At 35.5% G+C, this 12,500-nt stretch overlaps 1 protein-coding gene across 1 annotated transcript in view; it reads right to left on the bottom strand.

The window, feature by feature from the left end:
• Nucleotides 1–9,813, bottom strand: part of LOC144978405 (high-affinity choline transporter 1-like) — a 25,909-nt gene extending 16,096 nt beyond the window's left edge. Inside the window, exons 1-4 of the mRNA XM_078924400.1 lie at nucleotides 9,147–9,813; nucleotides 8,099–8,206; nucleotides 7,476–7,631; nucleotides 1,213–1,361 (exon numbers count right to left, since the gene is read on the bottom strand). Coding sequence (XP_078780526.1) covers nucleotides 1,213–1,361; nucleotides 7,476–7,631; nucleotides 8,099–8,206; nucleotides 9,147–9,312 — 579 coding nt within the window. The 5' untranslated portion in view covers nucleotides 9,313–9,813. The remainder of the gene's footprint in view (nucleotides 1–1,212; nucleotides 1,362–7,475; nucleotides 7,632–8,098; nucleotides 8,207–9,146) is intronic.
• Between the last annotated feature and the right edge of the window lie 2,687 nt (nucleotides 9,814–12,500).

The raw sequence follows: 12,500 nt of genomic DNA, 5'->3' as shown, positions 1-12,500 counted from the left end.
TATTGCTATTCTTTGTTTTGTATCCTCTATGTCTCGTGCGTCATGGGTAATGATAGTGCCTAAATATTTAAATTTCTTTACTTTTTTTGATGGACTCTCCTTTATTTGACAAGTGAAAGGTCAAAGGTCGTGTTGTTGTCAATCTTTGATACCACCATGCATTCGGTTTCCTTAACATTTAGTTTCAGGCCCATCTCTTCACTTTTGCTCACCAGTATATCTAAAATTTTCTGTACGTTTTCTGGAGAGTATGCCATCAGAGTATCACCGTCTTATGTTATTCATATTCTGCCCCACAATGACGGCACCTTTGTTATCTTCAATTTCTTTGAACATTATTTCACTATATGTGTTTAAAAGGTGCCGGTGATAAGACGCAACCTTGTCTTACTCCTTCTCAATGTAAAAGAAGTTCGATGTTTCGTAATCAGTCTGATACACCCTGTTTGATTCCAGCATAAGTTGTGAAAAAAGTCGAAGGTCTTTACTGTCTACTCCGATCTTTTCTAAGATTTTCGTTTTATACTGAATCAAAAACTTTGGAATAATCAATGGAGCACAGATAAAGTGGTTTTTGTTTTTCGATTGACCGTTGCAATATTGTTTTCAATGTAAAAATTGCATTTATCGTACCCTTTTCTTTAACGAAACCAAACTGCTCGTCACTTATCTCTGGAGGGATCTTGCTCCTCATTCTTTTCATAAGTATTCTTAATATAATTTTTGTGACCTGCCTCATTATGCTGATTATTCTGTGTTGGTCACACTCAATAGTTCCTTGTTTTTTGGGAATGGAAATGAATATTTACTTGTCTTAAAACATTAGGCAGGGCACCTTTTTCATGTATGATGTCAGACTGTCTATTGTTTTAGACACACATTTTTATGTGTAGTTCTCACTAAATTATATCAATCAGACTATAAATAGAACGAAGATGACGTCATCCAAGCCTTTGTTATTTTATTTTGCCATCCGCGTTTGTGAGTGATTCTCACTAAACTGTATTAACCAGACTAAAAAAGTTAATTGTTACACATAGTTTTGTGTGTTGGTCCGTTATACTTCCGGGTGGCAATGTTGTGAACTTCTTAGCCAAGCGCACATTATCAATAAACGTTCAAGGCGACACGTAGATTTGTGTGTTGGCACCTTTTACCCGGCAGGCGGATGTGTGAGTATTTTACCTAAACGCATAGCATCAATTCACTTACCAGTCCAATTCCCACTATGAAAAGTTGAAATACATCCGTGTAAGCCACAGAATAGAGGCCTCCGAAAACCGTGTAGAAAATGGCGACGATGGCAGATACAATGATGGCGAGGGTGGAGTCGATGTCCAGGATGATGGAAATGGTTGACCCTGGGAAACGTTGATTAGTGATGCAGTGATGATGATGATGATGATGATGATGATGATGATGATGATGATGATGATAATAAAAGTTATAATGATGATGCTAATGGTGGTGATGATGATGATGATAATGATGATGATGATGGTAATGATGATGATAATGATAATAATAATGATGATGATAATTGATGGTGATGATGATGATGATGATGATGATGATGATGATGATGATGATGATGATGATGATGTGATGATGATGATGTTCATGATGATGACCTCTCTTATTACATTCATGTATACATCATTCATCTTTGTCTCTTTTCTCTGTCTGTCACACACACACACACACACATACACACACACACTCACAAATATATTAACTTTATAAACTACATAAACTCGCGAGGCCCCAGGTTTGAGAGATTTTGGCAAGATGACGATCATTTAAAAGTGTCTTTCCCGAGTATGGCAGTTAAAATAAATGATCTTTTATAAAGCGCAATATCCACTAAACGTGCTCAATGCCCTTTACAAGAGCCAACAGCAACACTTAATGTGTAGGACGGGACATGATGCCTGTTAGGCGCTATTACATTTTTTCTCGGACAGAGACAACGCTGTCAACGGTCAGGTACTCATTTTACACCTGAGTATGGTGAGAGAATGTGAGCAAAGATACTTTTCTAAGCACTCAACTATGCGCTGAGCGAGGCTCGAACCCAGGACCTTCCGATCCACACGGTTAACTGGTTAAAATATGAAAATCCATGTATTTGCCAAGACAGTTGTTAACAAAACACAATTTTTTATTCATTTTTGCCGGAAAAGTTTTACTTTAAATATCACAGGTCAAAGTGATACTTTGCTGCTAGAATCTGTGGATTGTAAAACAGTAATAAACAATAATGAATATAACAGCTTTGAAAAAAAACGACCTAAATACTGAACACGGAAGGTTTCGGACTCAAAACTCCTCTTCGGGCTATACCAAAATCCATTTCATAAGTATATTACTTAAAAATCAGATAATAACATGTGGTCCCGGAATGGCCAAATCCATTCATGCACTGGATTGGGTCTCCATTTAGTCACAATTATATATCATGACGGGCCGTTCAAGGCGCCAACGTACGCCTAATAATAATAATAATAATAATAATAATAATAATAATAATAATAATAATAATAATAATAATAATAATAATAATAATAATAGATCTTAATTGTCCATAAATATGGCAATTTGTCATTTAGTTACACTTGTTATAACGTTAAATGATAACTATAACATTGAACATATATTTCACTCCTACTTATTTTCTCTCTCTCTCTCTCTCTCTCTCTCTCTCTCTCTCTCTCTCTCTCTCTCTCTCTCTCTTCCTCTCTTTCTTTCACACGTGCGATATACACAACATAAACATATTCATTTCGTTTTCAATTTGTTACAATTGTGGCAATTCGACACCAAAATTATTATCATTATGAATTGGTCAGTTAATCTAACATTAAATAAATTAATCAGTTAATCAGTCAACGAATCAATCCTAGGTTTTTCTGTACCATTTGAAATATTCGAAATTTTTTATTGCTGATGGAACTAACGTTGAGTTATACTTGTTAGTTCTACATTTAATCTGACAAAACCTTCTCCCAGATGGTAAAATACTAAATTCATGGTATAAAATATGTTTTTTATTGTTGGTAATTGAGAATGCTTTCCTCTCTATTGCTTTTCCATGAATTCTTTCGACTCCATCAAGAGGATGATTTATTATTTTTTATGCCTCTTTGATAGATTTTGAAATTTTTGATTTATCTTTAAGTCGGCATCCGCCAAACCATATGGTGCAGCCAAACGCAATTACACTTTTAATCAATGAGTCATAAACTCTTAACATAGTTTTCTTCCTTACTTGAAATGTTCTCAATTTCCTTAGGATGTATTATCTTTGGGCAACTTTCTTAGATATTATATTCATATGTTGAGAGAAATTGAGGGAACTATCAATGGTTATTCCTAAATATTTAAAATAGTCAACTATCTCAACATCATCTTTACCGATCGTCACACACTTTAAGTCGTCTTTCTTTTTTTATACCAAACACCTGTTCTTTCGTTTTTTCAACATTTGATTCAAGCTGATTTTGTTTACACCAATCGGTGAATATATTTATTTGTTTGAAATAATTCTTTTCGATAACTTTATCTGTTAATAAGCCAAGAATAGCAGTATCATCTGCATATTTCACTATAAAACAATTTTCAAAGGATGGTTTGCAGTCGTTGGTGTATAGGATGTACAGGATTGGGGAACTCACGCAGCCTTGGGGACATCCGTTCGACAACGTTCTTTTGTTGGGGATATTTTCACCCAATTTTACACATTGCGGTCTATGGGTCAGACACTCTTTATACCATTTAATAAGTTAGTTTGGAATATCCATGTTGCACAACTTTTGAAGCAAAATATCTGTGTTCATGGCATTAAAAGCTGACGAAAAGTCGACAAACAGGATTGTGGGGTAATTCGAGGGCGTTTGGTCAAGGTGTTTTGAGATCGAATTTGTGGCGGTTAATAGTGCATCTTCTACACTGAGATGTTGCTGGTATGCAAATTGGTACGGATCTAGCAATTTCAGGTCATAACATTTTTGTAGGAGCTCAGATTTTAATTTTTTTTCTAAACATTTCATTACAAGCGATGTAAGCGCCACTGAACGGAAGTCGTTCAATACGGTCGGACAACGCTTTTTTGGAACTGGAACGACAATCGATGTTTTCCAAAGTACTGGCACTGATTGTTCATCGATTAACCTTTGAAATAGTTTTGTATAAGGTATAGCCAGTTGTTGGTGACAGTTTTTCAAAATAGATCAGGTAATGTTGTCTGGTCCTGGTGCTTTATGTTCTTTACATCGCCGGAAGAGGGAGCTTACAGTTTCTTCTTCAACATCTGGAGGTGGCTCATTGTTATTTGACAAACCGTCGTGCACAGATGGGAGCCTGTCAAAACGACAGTAAAAATCTTTTAATCCGAGATGATCTGGTGACGGTCCATCGAAATTAACACCTTTGTCCCTGCGATATGGCCGTAAACAACTCCACCACCGACAAGACGATGACCGATTAGGGAATAATATATTATGATAAATAGCAGCAAAACACTGATGTACTCTGGAAAATACGTTTTAACAATTATTGCCTGATGGCTAGGACTTCAACGCGAAGTCCCAGGTTACAGGAAGATTTTTACAAGATGAGGGTCATTTTAATCGATCGATACTTGAAAGAAATTTTTCTGGCACAAATTTTGATTGCGCCCTTTGTCGGAGTATGACAGCAGTTTATGCACAGGAAGTGAAAATTAAGTCAGGAAGGATATAATTTTAGCATAGTCAAAGATCAACTTTAAGTACTTTTTTTTTCAAAGGTCATAATGTATTATCATTAAATGTAACAAGGCGTCCCAGACTATAATGTATAATGACAAGTACTGTCACGGGAAATGTTGGGATTTCATAGACCAACAAGTGTATTATTATTATTATTATCATCATAATCATCATCATCATCATCATCATCATCATCATCATCATCATCATCATCATCATCATCATTATTATTAATTCTGTAACTAAAGTTTCAAACTCAAAACAAATAGAAAATGACGATTGAATAAATAAATCAATCAATCGTATCATATCAGCATAAATCACAAGAAAGATGAGACTAGATCTCCTCATCTATTTATAAGATAATTTAAACAATTTTGTCTTCGAGACCTATTCAAATTACAATTTTTAGAAACCTTCTGCCAGCAACGTTGTCATGCTTTTCAAAAATGTATTTCTACGATTTTAGCTTCTAAGAGATTCAAGTAAGTTTGGGAATGCAAGTAACTATTTTCTAAAAGTGGTTTTAAATTGTTGATGGTGATTGGTAAAGATGTTAGGCTAGCTAATAAATTTGTATGACAAGCTGTATCATCTGCAAAGAGTATTGGTACGGAATTTAGGCCTACTGGTAGGCTATTCATAAGTATCAAGAACAACAGCGGACCAAGTACGGAGCCTTGTGGTACGCCAGTCTCACTGGAATTCTTCTCCATTTTCTAAGAAAGCTTGTTTACCATCCAGAGGAGACAGTGACTGACTTTGTCGAATGCTAAACTGAAATCAAGGACAAGCATATTATCATCTTGTACCTGCATCCATAGCCTGTGTTATTTCGTCTGTCAGGCCAATGAGCTGCGTCTCATATGAATGATATTTGCGGAACCCGTGCTGTTGTGTACAAATGATTTTGTTTTGTTCACAGTAGTTTGAGATGTTACTGGCCATGATATCTCCAAAATATTACAAGGAGTGCATGTGAATGGTATAGGTCGATAATTTTTTAGATTTGCTTCTGTAACATTTCTTAAAAATCGAAGTTCGTTGGGCGGTTTTCTAGTCACATGTTACATTGTCCTTGTCAAGAGACGATTGATAAATATTTGTAAGCACTGGAGCCAGTTCGGATGCACGCGAGGATAAATCATCTGGACCGGTTGCTTTTGTGGGGTCAGGGTTTTGTAACAAGCTTTCGACACCGTTGTCCTCGCATTATGATGTGACATCAGGCTATTTATTTTTGGCACACCTCGCATTGAATTCTTTGACAGTAAAATTCTCATTTGGACTGAAAGCGGAGTGGAATTGTTTGTTCAGAATCAATGCCTTTTCATTATAGTTGGTGACTAGTGTTCCTCTTTCTCCTAGTGGGTCGACCCCAATGTTTACCCTTCTTTTAGATTCCATGAAAGCCAAGAGCCTTATTGTTGTGTGTGATTTGACTGCAGACTCCTCTGTGATTTTAAGCCTTTGATGTAGCTCCAATACTCCCTGCTTATTTTCCGTCCTGTTTGCTTTTTTGAGTATCGCATAGTATTCTTTGAGCTCTTCCCTTCCTGTTCGTTTCGTTTTAGAGTGAATTCGGTTTCTCCTTTTGACCATCTTTAAGATTTTATATTTCAGCCACGCCAATTGTCTTGTGCGGTATGTATTGTTGGACGCGTCAAATTATCCAAGTGCCCAAGATGTTGTAGATATTACGCCAAAAGCTTTCAAAAGAAAAAAATATGTAGTAGGCTAGGTACTCAATGTGCAACTTGTCTTTTATATTCGTTGTCTCGTTGACTCGACTTCGAATGTCATTCTATATTAGTAATTTAAAAGAAAAAGGGATGGGGGTCAATTTTGGTCCGTACAGCTTGTGTTAAATTTTTGCTAACGAGCACAAAATTACTGGCAAATCTAAACTTTACAAAACTATTGTTTTACAGATTGCCATGCAAGTAACTTGCAAACCTTTTGTTAAAAAATAATTAAGAGTAGTTCTACCACCTGTTTGACTCAATTATTATTCATAAACTCTACCAGATGATAATGGTCAGTCCTTTGATTATTTAATCTATAAAGGTATCGTCTGTATGTCCTCACGTGAGAGAAGATATTTAATAGCTGCGTCCTCTCACCCGTGAGAGAGAGTAAAAACGGTCTTTACATTCGCTGGGAAATTATGATCGGGAATTGATATCTGGCCGATTTGTCGCCAGATTTATTTGCGCGCACCTACAGATTTAGTTATTACCGAACCAATTTTGATCGTTGAGGGCTCAAAATATTCGTCTCGTTCTATAAACACCCCCCCCCCCCCCCCCCACACACCTAATACAGTAGTATATGAATTAAAATATAGATGAATGCCTGTTCATAATAGCCTTAATTTTTCCATAGTTATTGCGGATACTCCAATAGTTGTTAAAATAAGTGATTTGTTGGATGGTATAAGTAAAAACCAATCGTAGCCTTTTCCTATGAAAGCTATCCGTATTATGCTTTTCCTTTCCGTCAATGACACTGTTAAACATTAAACACTACAACAACAATACCAACAACAACAACAGCAACAGCAGCAGCAGCAGCTATTATAGCAACAACAACAACAACTACTACTACTACTGCTGCTACTACTACTACTACTACTACTACTACTACTACTACTACTACTACTACTACTACTACTACTACTACTACTACTACTATTACTTTCACAACGACTACCACATTAAACTTTACCTAAGGCTGATAGAGTTGCTGCAGACCAAAACAAATCACCAAAGAACTGTGGCAAAAACAACAAGGCACCAACTTTCTTTCCATATTTCAGCTGAAAAGGGTCAAACATCGTGAGGTAGTTTTCACTCCTCATCTTTGGGGCGAATAACAATCCGGCTATTGACAAAATGACACGAAGTTATTGTTCACTTAAAATTTTTGTCTCTACTGTCACATCTTATAACATAAGAAAAGCGATGCTAAGATTTATAAGTGGCAATATAGTTGACAATGATCACATGTATTTAGGTAAAGCTTGAATAACCACTTGTTTATACCACCATACTCTGGAAAAACACGCATTTTGTAATTTGGCTAGAAAACTTTTTCCTCAAAAGACGAGTTTTCTGGCTACATTTTTAAATACGTTATTTCCCAGAGTACTAAAGTTCCAACAATACAGAAAAAAGAAAAAAAATAATATTGTTGCTTACTTTTCTTTGGGAACAGATTTGTAATAAATATCCAACCAGATGCCCCCCCCCCCAAAAAAAAAAGACCCAAACAAGCAAATAATTAAACATACAACGGGCAAAAACAACCCCAATAAAGCACAAAAGATAAAAATAAACAATACTCGTTACCTGGAATCAAGCAGACGCTGTAACCAATGATAGCTTGGCTGTAATAGAGTCCTGATGCTGCCGCTGCTTCAGCACATCCGTTGATGAAGGCTCCGCCAACACCAGTGGCTGAGATAGGATATAAAAATGGAATTGTATTAATATACATTGTAATAGGATTCAATAGTCTGATGTCACGCCCGCCCAGCAACCAGCTACTTGGTTCTAAACAAAGAAAATCGTTACTTTTTATTCTTCATTCTGACAAGAACTTTTTCACATGTCATGTGATCAGAATGTATAAAAGTCAAAACATGATCAGGTTTATAATGATTTTCTCCTTTGGATACACTTTTATGCTTGTCGGAGAAGTATTTCATAAGGGCTTCGGCCATTGTTCCGATAGTTTAGAACCAGTAACTAAGTTACTATGCGTCATTATGAGGGAAGTGACGTCACGACTGTTGAAGTCAATTCTCAACGATGCTCAATATTTCTTAAGCGGATCACGTAATTGAGTTGTGTTACATGAAGTAACTCTTTTCATTTAAAGATTAAATGAGGTGCTATGTTACACAATATATATATTATATTTTCCCTCGTTTTGAATCAAAATCCACCATTATATTTTGCAAATAAAATCTTATAGAAGATCAACTGAAATAAAGTGAAAATTGCGTGATTCATCTCAAACAGAACAAAACAAACCCTTTAAGTCGATACTTGGACTGTATCGATCACAAGGACGCGAGGACATATTAACATAATATTAGGGGGGCGTATAAATAAGTGTCATAAGATTGAAAATTTCAACAAATCTGATGTCATAGGACAAAGGGTCTCCTGTAAAATTTGATTCTTCCAAATTTATGTGACCATTCATCTTAAGAGGGAAAAATTTGAGAGCCACATTATTTGAAAACTGGATGGCTATATTATTACCTTGTGGAACTCAACATCTTTCAAAATCAATGACTGCAGTGCAAGTCGCTTTTGTTGGATAGACAATACCAATGAATCCCCAGTTTCCAGCTTTCTTTTTTTTTCATGTAAAGTAAAAATGGCTCACCTGATATAGTCAAGATGGACACCCAGTAAGACAGACTCCTGTCTGCAACCAAAATTGATTCGTTATTGGTCCCTCGACTCGTCTTCCTGCCGGCAATGATGCCACTCACAAGGATGATGATGTAGAATATCACAACAGAGATAGCACCAGCGATATTCACAGCCATAGTTAGAACGCTTAAGAATTGCAGTTGTCAATTTTTAAAAAATGAACTTGAATATCTATGCCGATCTACTTAATCTGGAAAAAGTCATACTACAGGGTGACTCAATAAAATGTGAATCCATTATGGGTACTAGATTGCACTATTTACATTAATTTTGTCTCTGATTGACTAACATTAAGATCAAAGAACCTCTAAAATCGTCATCAATGAAGCTTAGAGATGGACTTATCACAGTGTTAAAATTGAACTTGAATGTCCAAGTAGATCTAGTTAACCTGGATAAAGTCTGACCATACTGCAAGGTGCCTCAATAAAATGTGAATCCTTCATGGGTAGTACATTCCGATATATGATCCTCATTTTGTCAAGAACTCTCAAACCCGATACTACCGGTGAAGTCCCAGGTTTGAGTATTTTTAAAACAAAATTTCCACAATATAGTAGTACAATAATTAAAAAAGATGAGTGCCTGTTCGAAAAGCCTTTATGTTTCTGAAAGTACTGAAGTATTGGACGCGATTTCTCCATTTCTTAAACTACCCCAGTCGCCAATGTCACTAACGTATAAAAGTTACCTACCTTATTTACTAAAAAAATATTTTTCTAAGCGTTTTTGTCAATTTGATTAGAATTATTAAAATTATTTACTAGTCTTCAATTTAAATGTTAATCTAAAACTGCTATATTTTCTGACATTGTCTTTATACATTACATGTCTAAGCCTCGCAGTCCGAATAACGCTTGCTATATATATATTTATATATTTATATATATATATATTATATATATATATATATATATATATATATATATATATATTCATTTTGTTCATTACTTTGTACAGTCCGCATTTTCTAAATTTCCTAACAATTTGGTATCACTTTGAATGAGTGCAGAAGAATAGTCGTCCACTCACCCCAGCACAAACGCTCGCACTGCGACAAAACCAATAAAATGATGTCAGTGAGAAGCGAGACCACTATAACTTCCGATCGCGTTGTTTACATTGGAAACTTCAACTGATTGTGGCCGACTCAACACAAAACTGTCAAAATGCCGAGGATTTGTGCTTTCTAAGGATGCAATAAATGCACATAGAAGTAGTATAGGAGTGAGAAGGTGAAGTAGTTTTCGAGCCGTGAGCAAAGCCAATGGTGCAAAGGATAATAGTAAAAAAACGGTGCAAAGTAAAAAAAAACTCAAGTGGATCGATATGAAGTAGAATCGATCGAATTAGTCATTTTTGGTATCTTATCACATAACTGACCATCACTGACCATCACTATTCACAACATAACCAATATGAATTAGATATTTTAATTTTAAAAACTTCCATAGCAAAGGCGCTTATGTAAAAATCGTTTATAAATTATAACTTTACTGATCATACACAATAAAATATCTCAACTCGTCCAGCTGTTTCAGTTCCCACGGTTGTCTTATCATTATATGACGATCCTTTTCCATCCATATGACTGTAATTACATCGTTATCGAATGTCTCTGTAATTAATTCCCGAAAATACACCTAAAATATAATATTTTAGATTTCATTTTTAGTATCTTATCATATAGCTGACCATCACTGACCATTACTGACCATAACACAATGATAGTTGATCATTTTATAGGTCTTTAATACTATAATCATATCCAATCAAATGTAGTTGATCAGCCTTTCAAAATGAATAATTAGATCTTTAAACCGTATGATAGACAGGGACGTTCTCCTATTTACTAGTCTGACAACTCAAATGTCCTGGGCTTAATTGACAATTGTTGTAATAGTAAATTTTCGTTCTTATTTTTCCGTCAACAAATAGCCCGTAACTCTTTGTGTTATCTGACTTGTAAATAAGATCACCTTGATAAGGGTTCAATGCTCAATAAAATCGTCCTTTCATTAACAGGATTTTGTGCGTTCGATTCCATTTAATACTAGACTCTAATACAACTTTGGCATTGCCTTTTTACATTCATTGACATCATTATCCGTGCTATTCGGAGACATATCGATTGTTGGGAAAGTAGCATCTGTCTGCTTTTTTTAAAAGAGAGCAGCAGATTACAATAGGATTCAATAGTCGTAACGTCACTTCCTTCCTAATGACGCACGGTAACTTAGTAACACTGGCTCTAAACTATCGGAACAATGGCGGACGCCCGTATGAAATATTTCTCCGGCGAGCATAAATACGTTTCCAGAGGAAAAAAAAACACATAAATTTGATCATATTTTGACGTTTACACATTCTGATCAAAAGGCATATGAAAAGGGAATGAAACGTTCTAGCCAGCATGAAGAATAAAAAGTAATGATTTTCTTTGTTTAGAACCAAGATGGCCGCCGTTGCCGGGCTGCGTGACATCAGACTACTGAATCCAATTATCAGTGTTTTAAATGAAAGTAAAGTCGGCTACTAATAACCTTATCATGAAGTAAATAAACATTCTTTACCATTCTATAAAAACAGCATACGACTCCTTCAAAGGTCGATTGCTTCAAATGACCCTCATCTTGTTAAAATCTCCTAAACATTGGACCTCGCGACTCATTACGAACAGGAATTCATCTCCATTTTAATTATTATTGTAAGAATTAACGGGATTAGGGGATGTAAAGGAACAAGGATGGACAATCTTTATTGACGACCGGCAAATGTTTAAACTAGAAATTAAATGCAATCAACGTGGAGATGAATTACGCAAGATGTGTATCCAGTCCTCCGGAAGAGTGGTTTTACACTTCCAATGAAATAGGAACCAGTTTTTTTTACCTCAGACTTTTCATCCTTATCATGAAGCCTGATTTAACTTTGTTGTAATGGACAATATTTTGTTTAGCTTGTTCCAATGAGACCATAACAATTTGGGTTTTCAGACATGCAAAAGTACCCGTTGCTCTCAACCATATAAATCAGATAGGGAATTTAATAATACGTTGTAAACAAGACACTAAGACACCATGAATTAAGGATAGGACACAATATTCTTATAATTTTAGATAGAAGAGGTAAAACGTAAAGGACGACAAACACAACGATTAAAAAATATAGGGGATATATCAAATAATGTGGAATTTGTTTAGTTTGACTATCACACATTCCTTTTTACCCTTTTTTCATTTTATTGGCAACCCTAGTGTGTATGTATGTGCGCGCGTGTGTTTGTGTGTCGTGTGTGTGCGAG

This window comes from Berghia stephanieae, chromosome 8, assembly GCF_034508935.2.
Source record: "Berghia stephanieae isolate SIO BIC M18660-M18661 chromosome 8, UCSD_Bste_1.3, whole genome shotgun sequence".
Classification (NCBI taxonomy): Eukaryota; Metazoa; Mollusca; class Gastropoda; order Nudibranchia; family Aeolidiidae; genus Berghia; species Berghia stephanieae.
The sequence above is the reverse complement of the archived record's forward strand: the minus strand, read 5'-3'. Positions and strand labels throughout refer to the sequence as shown.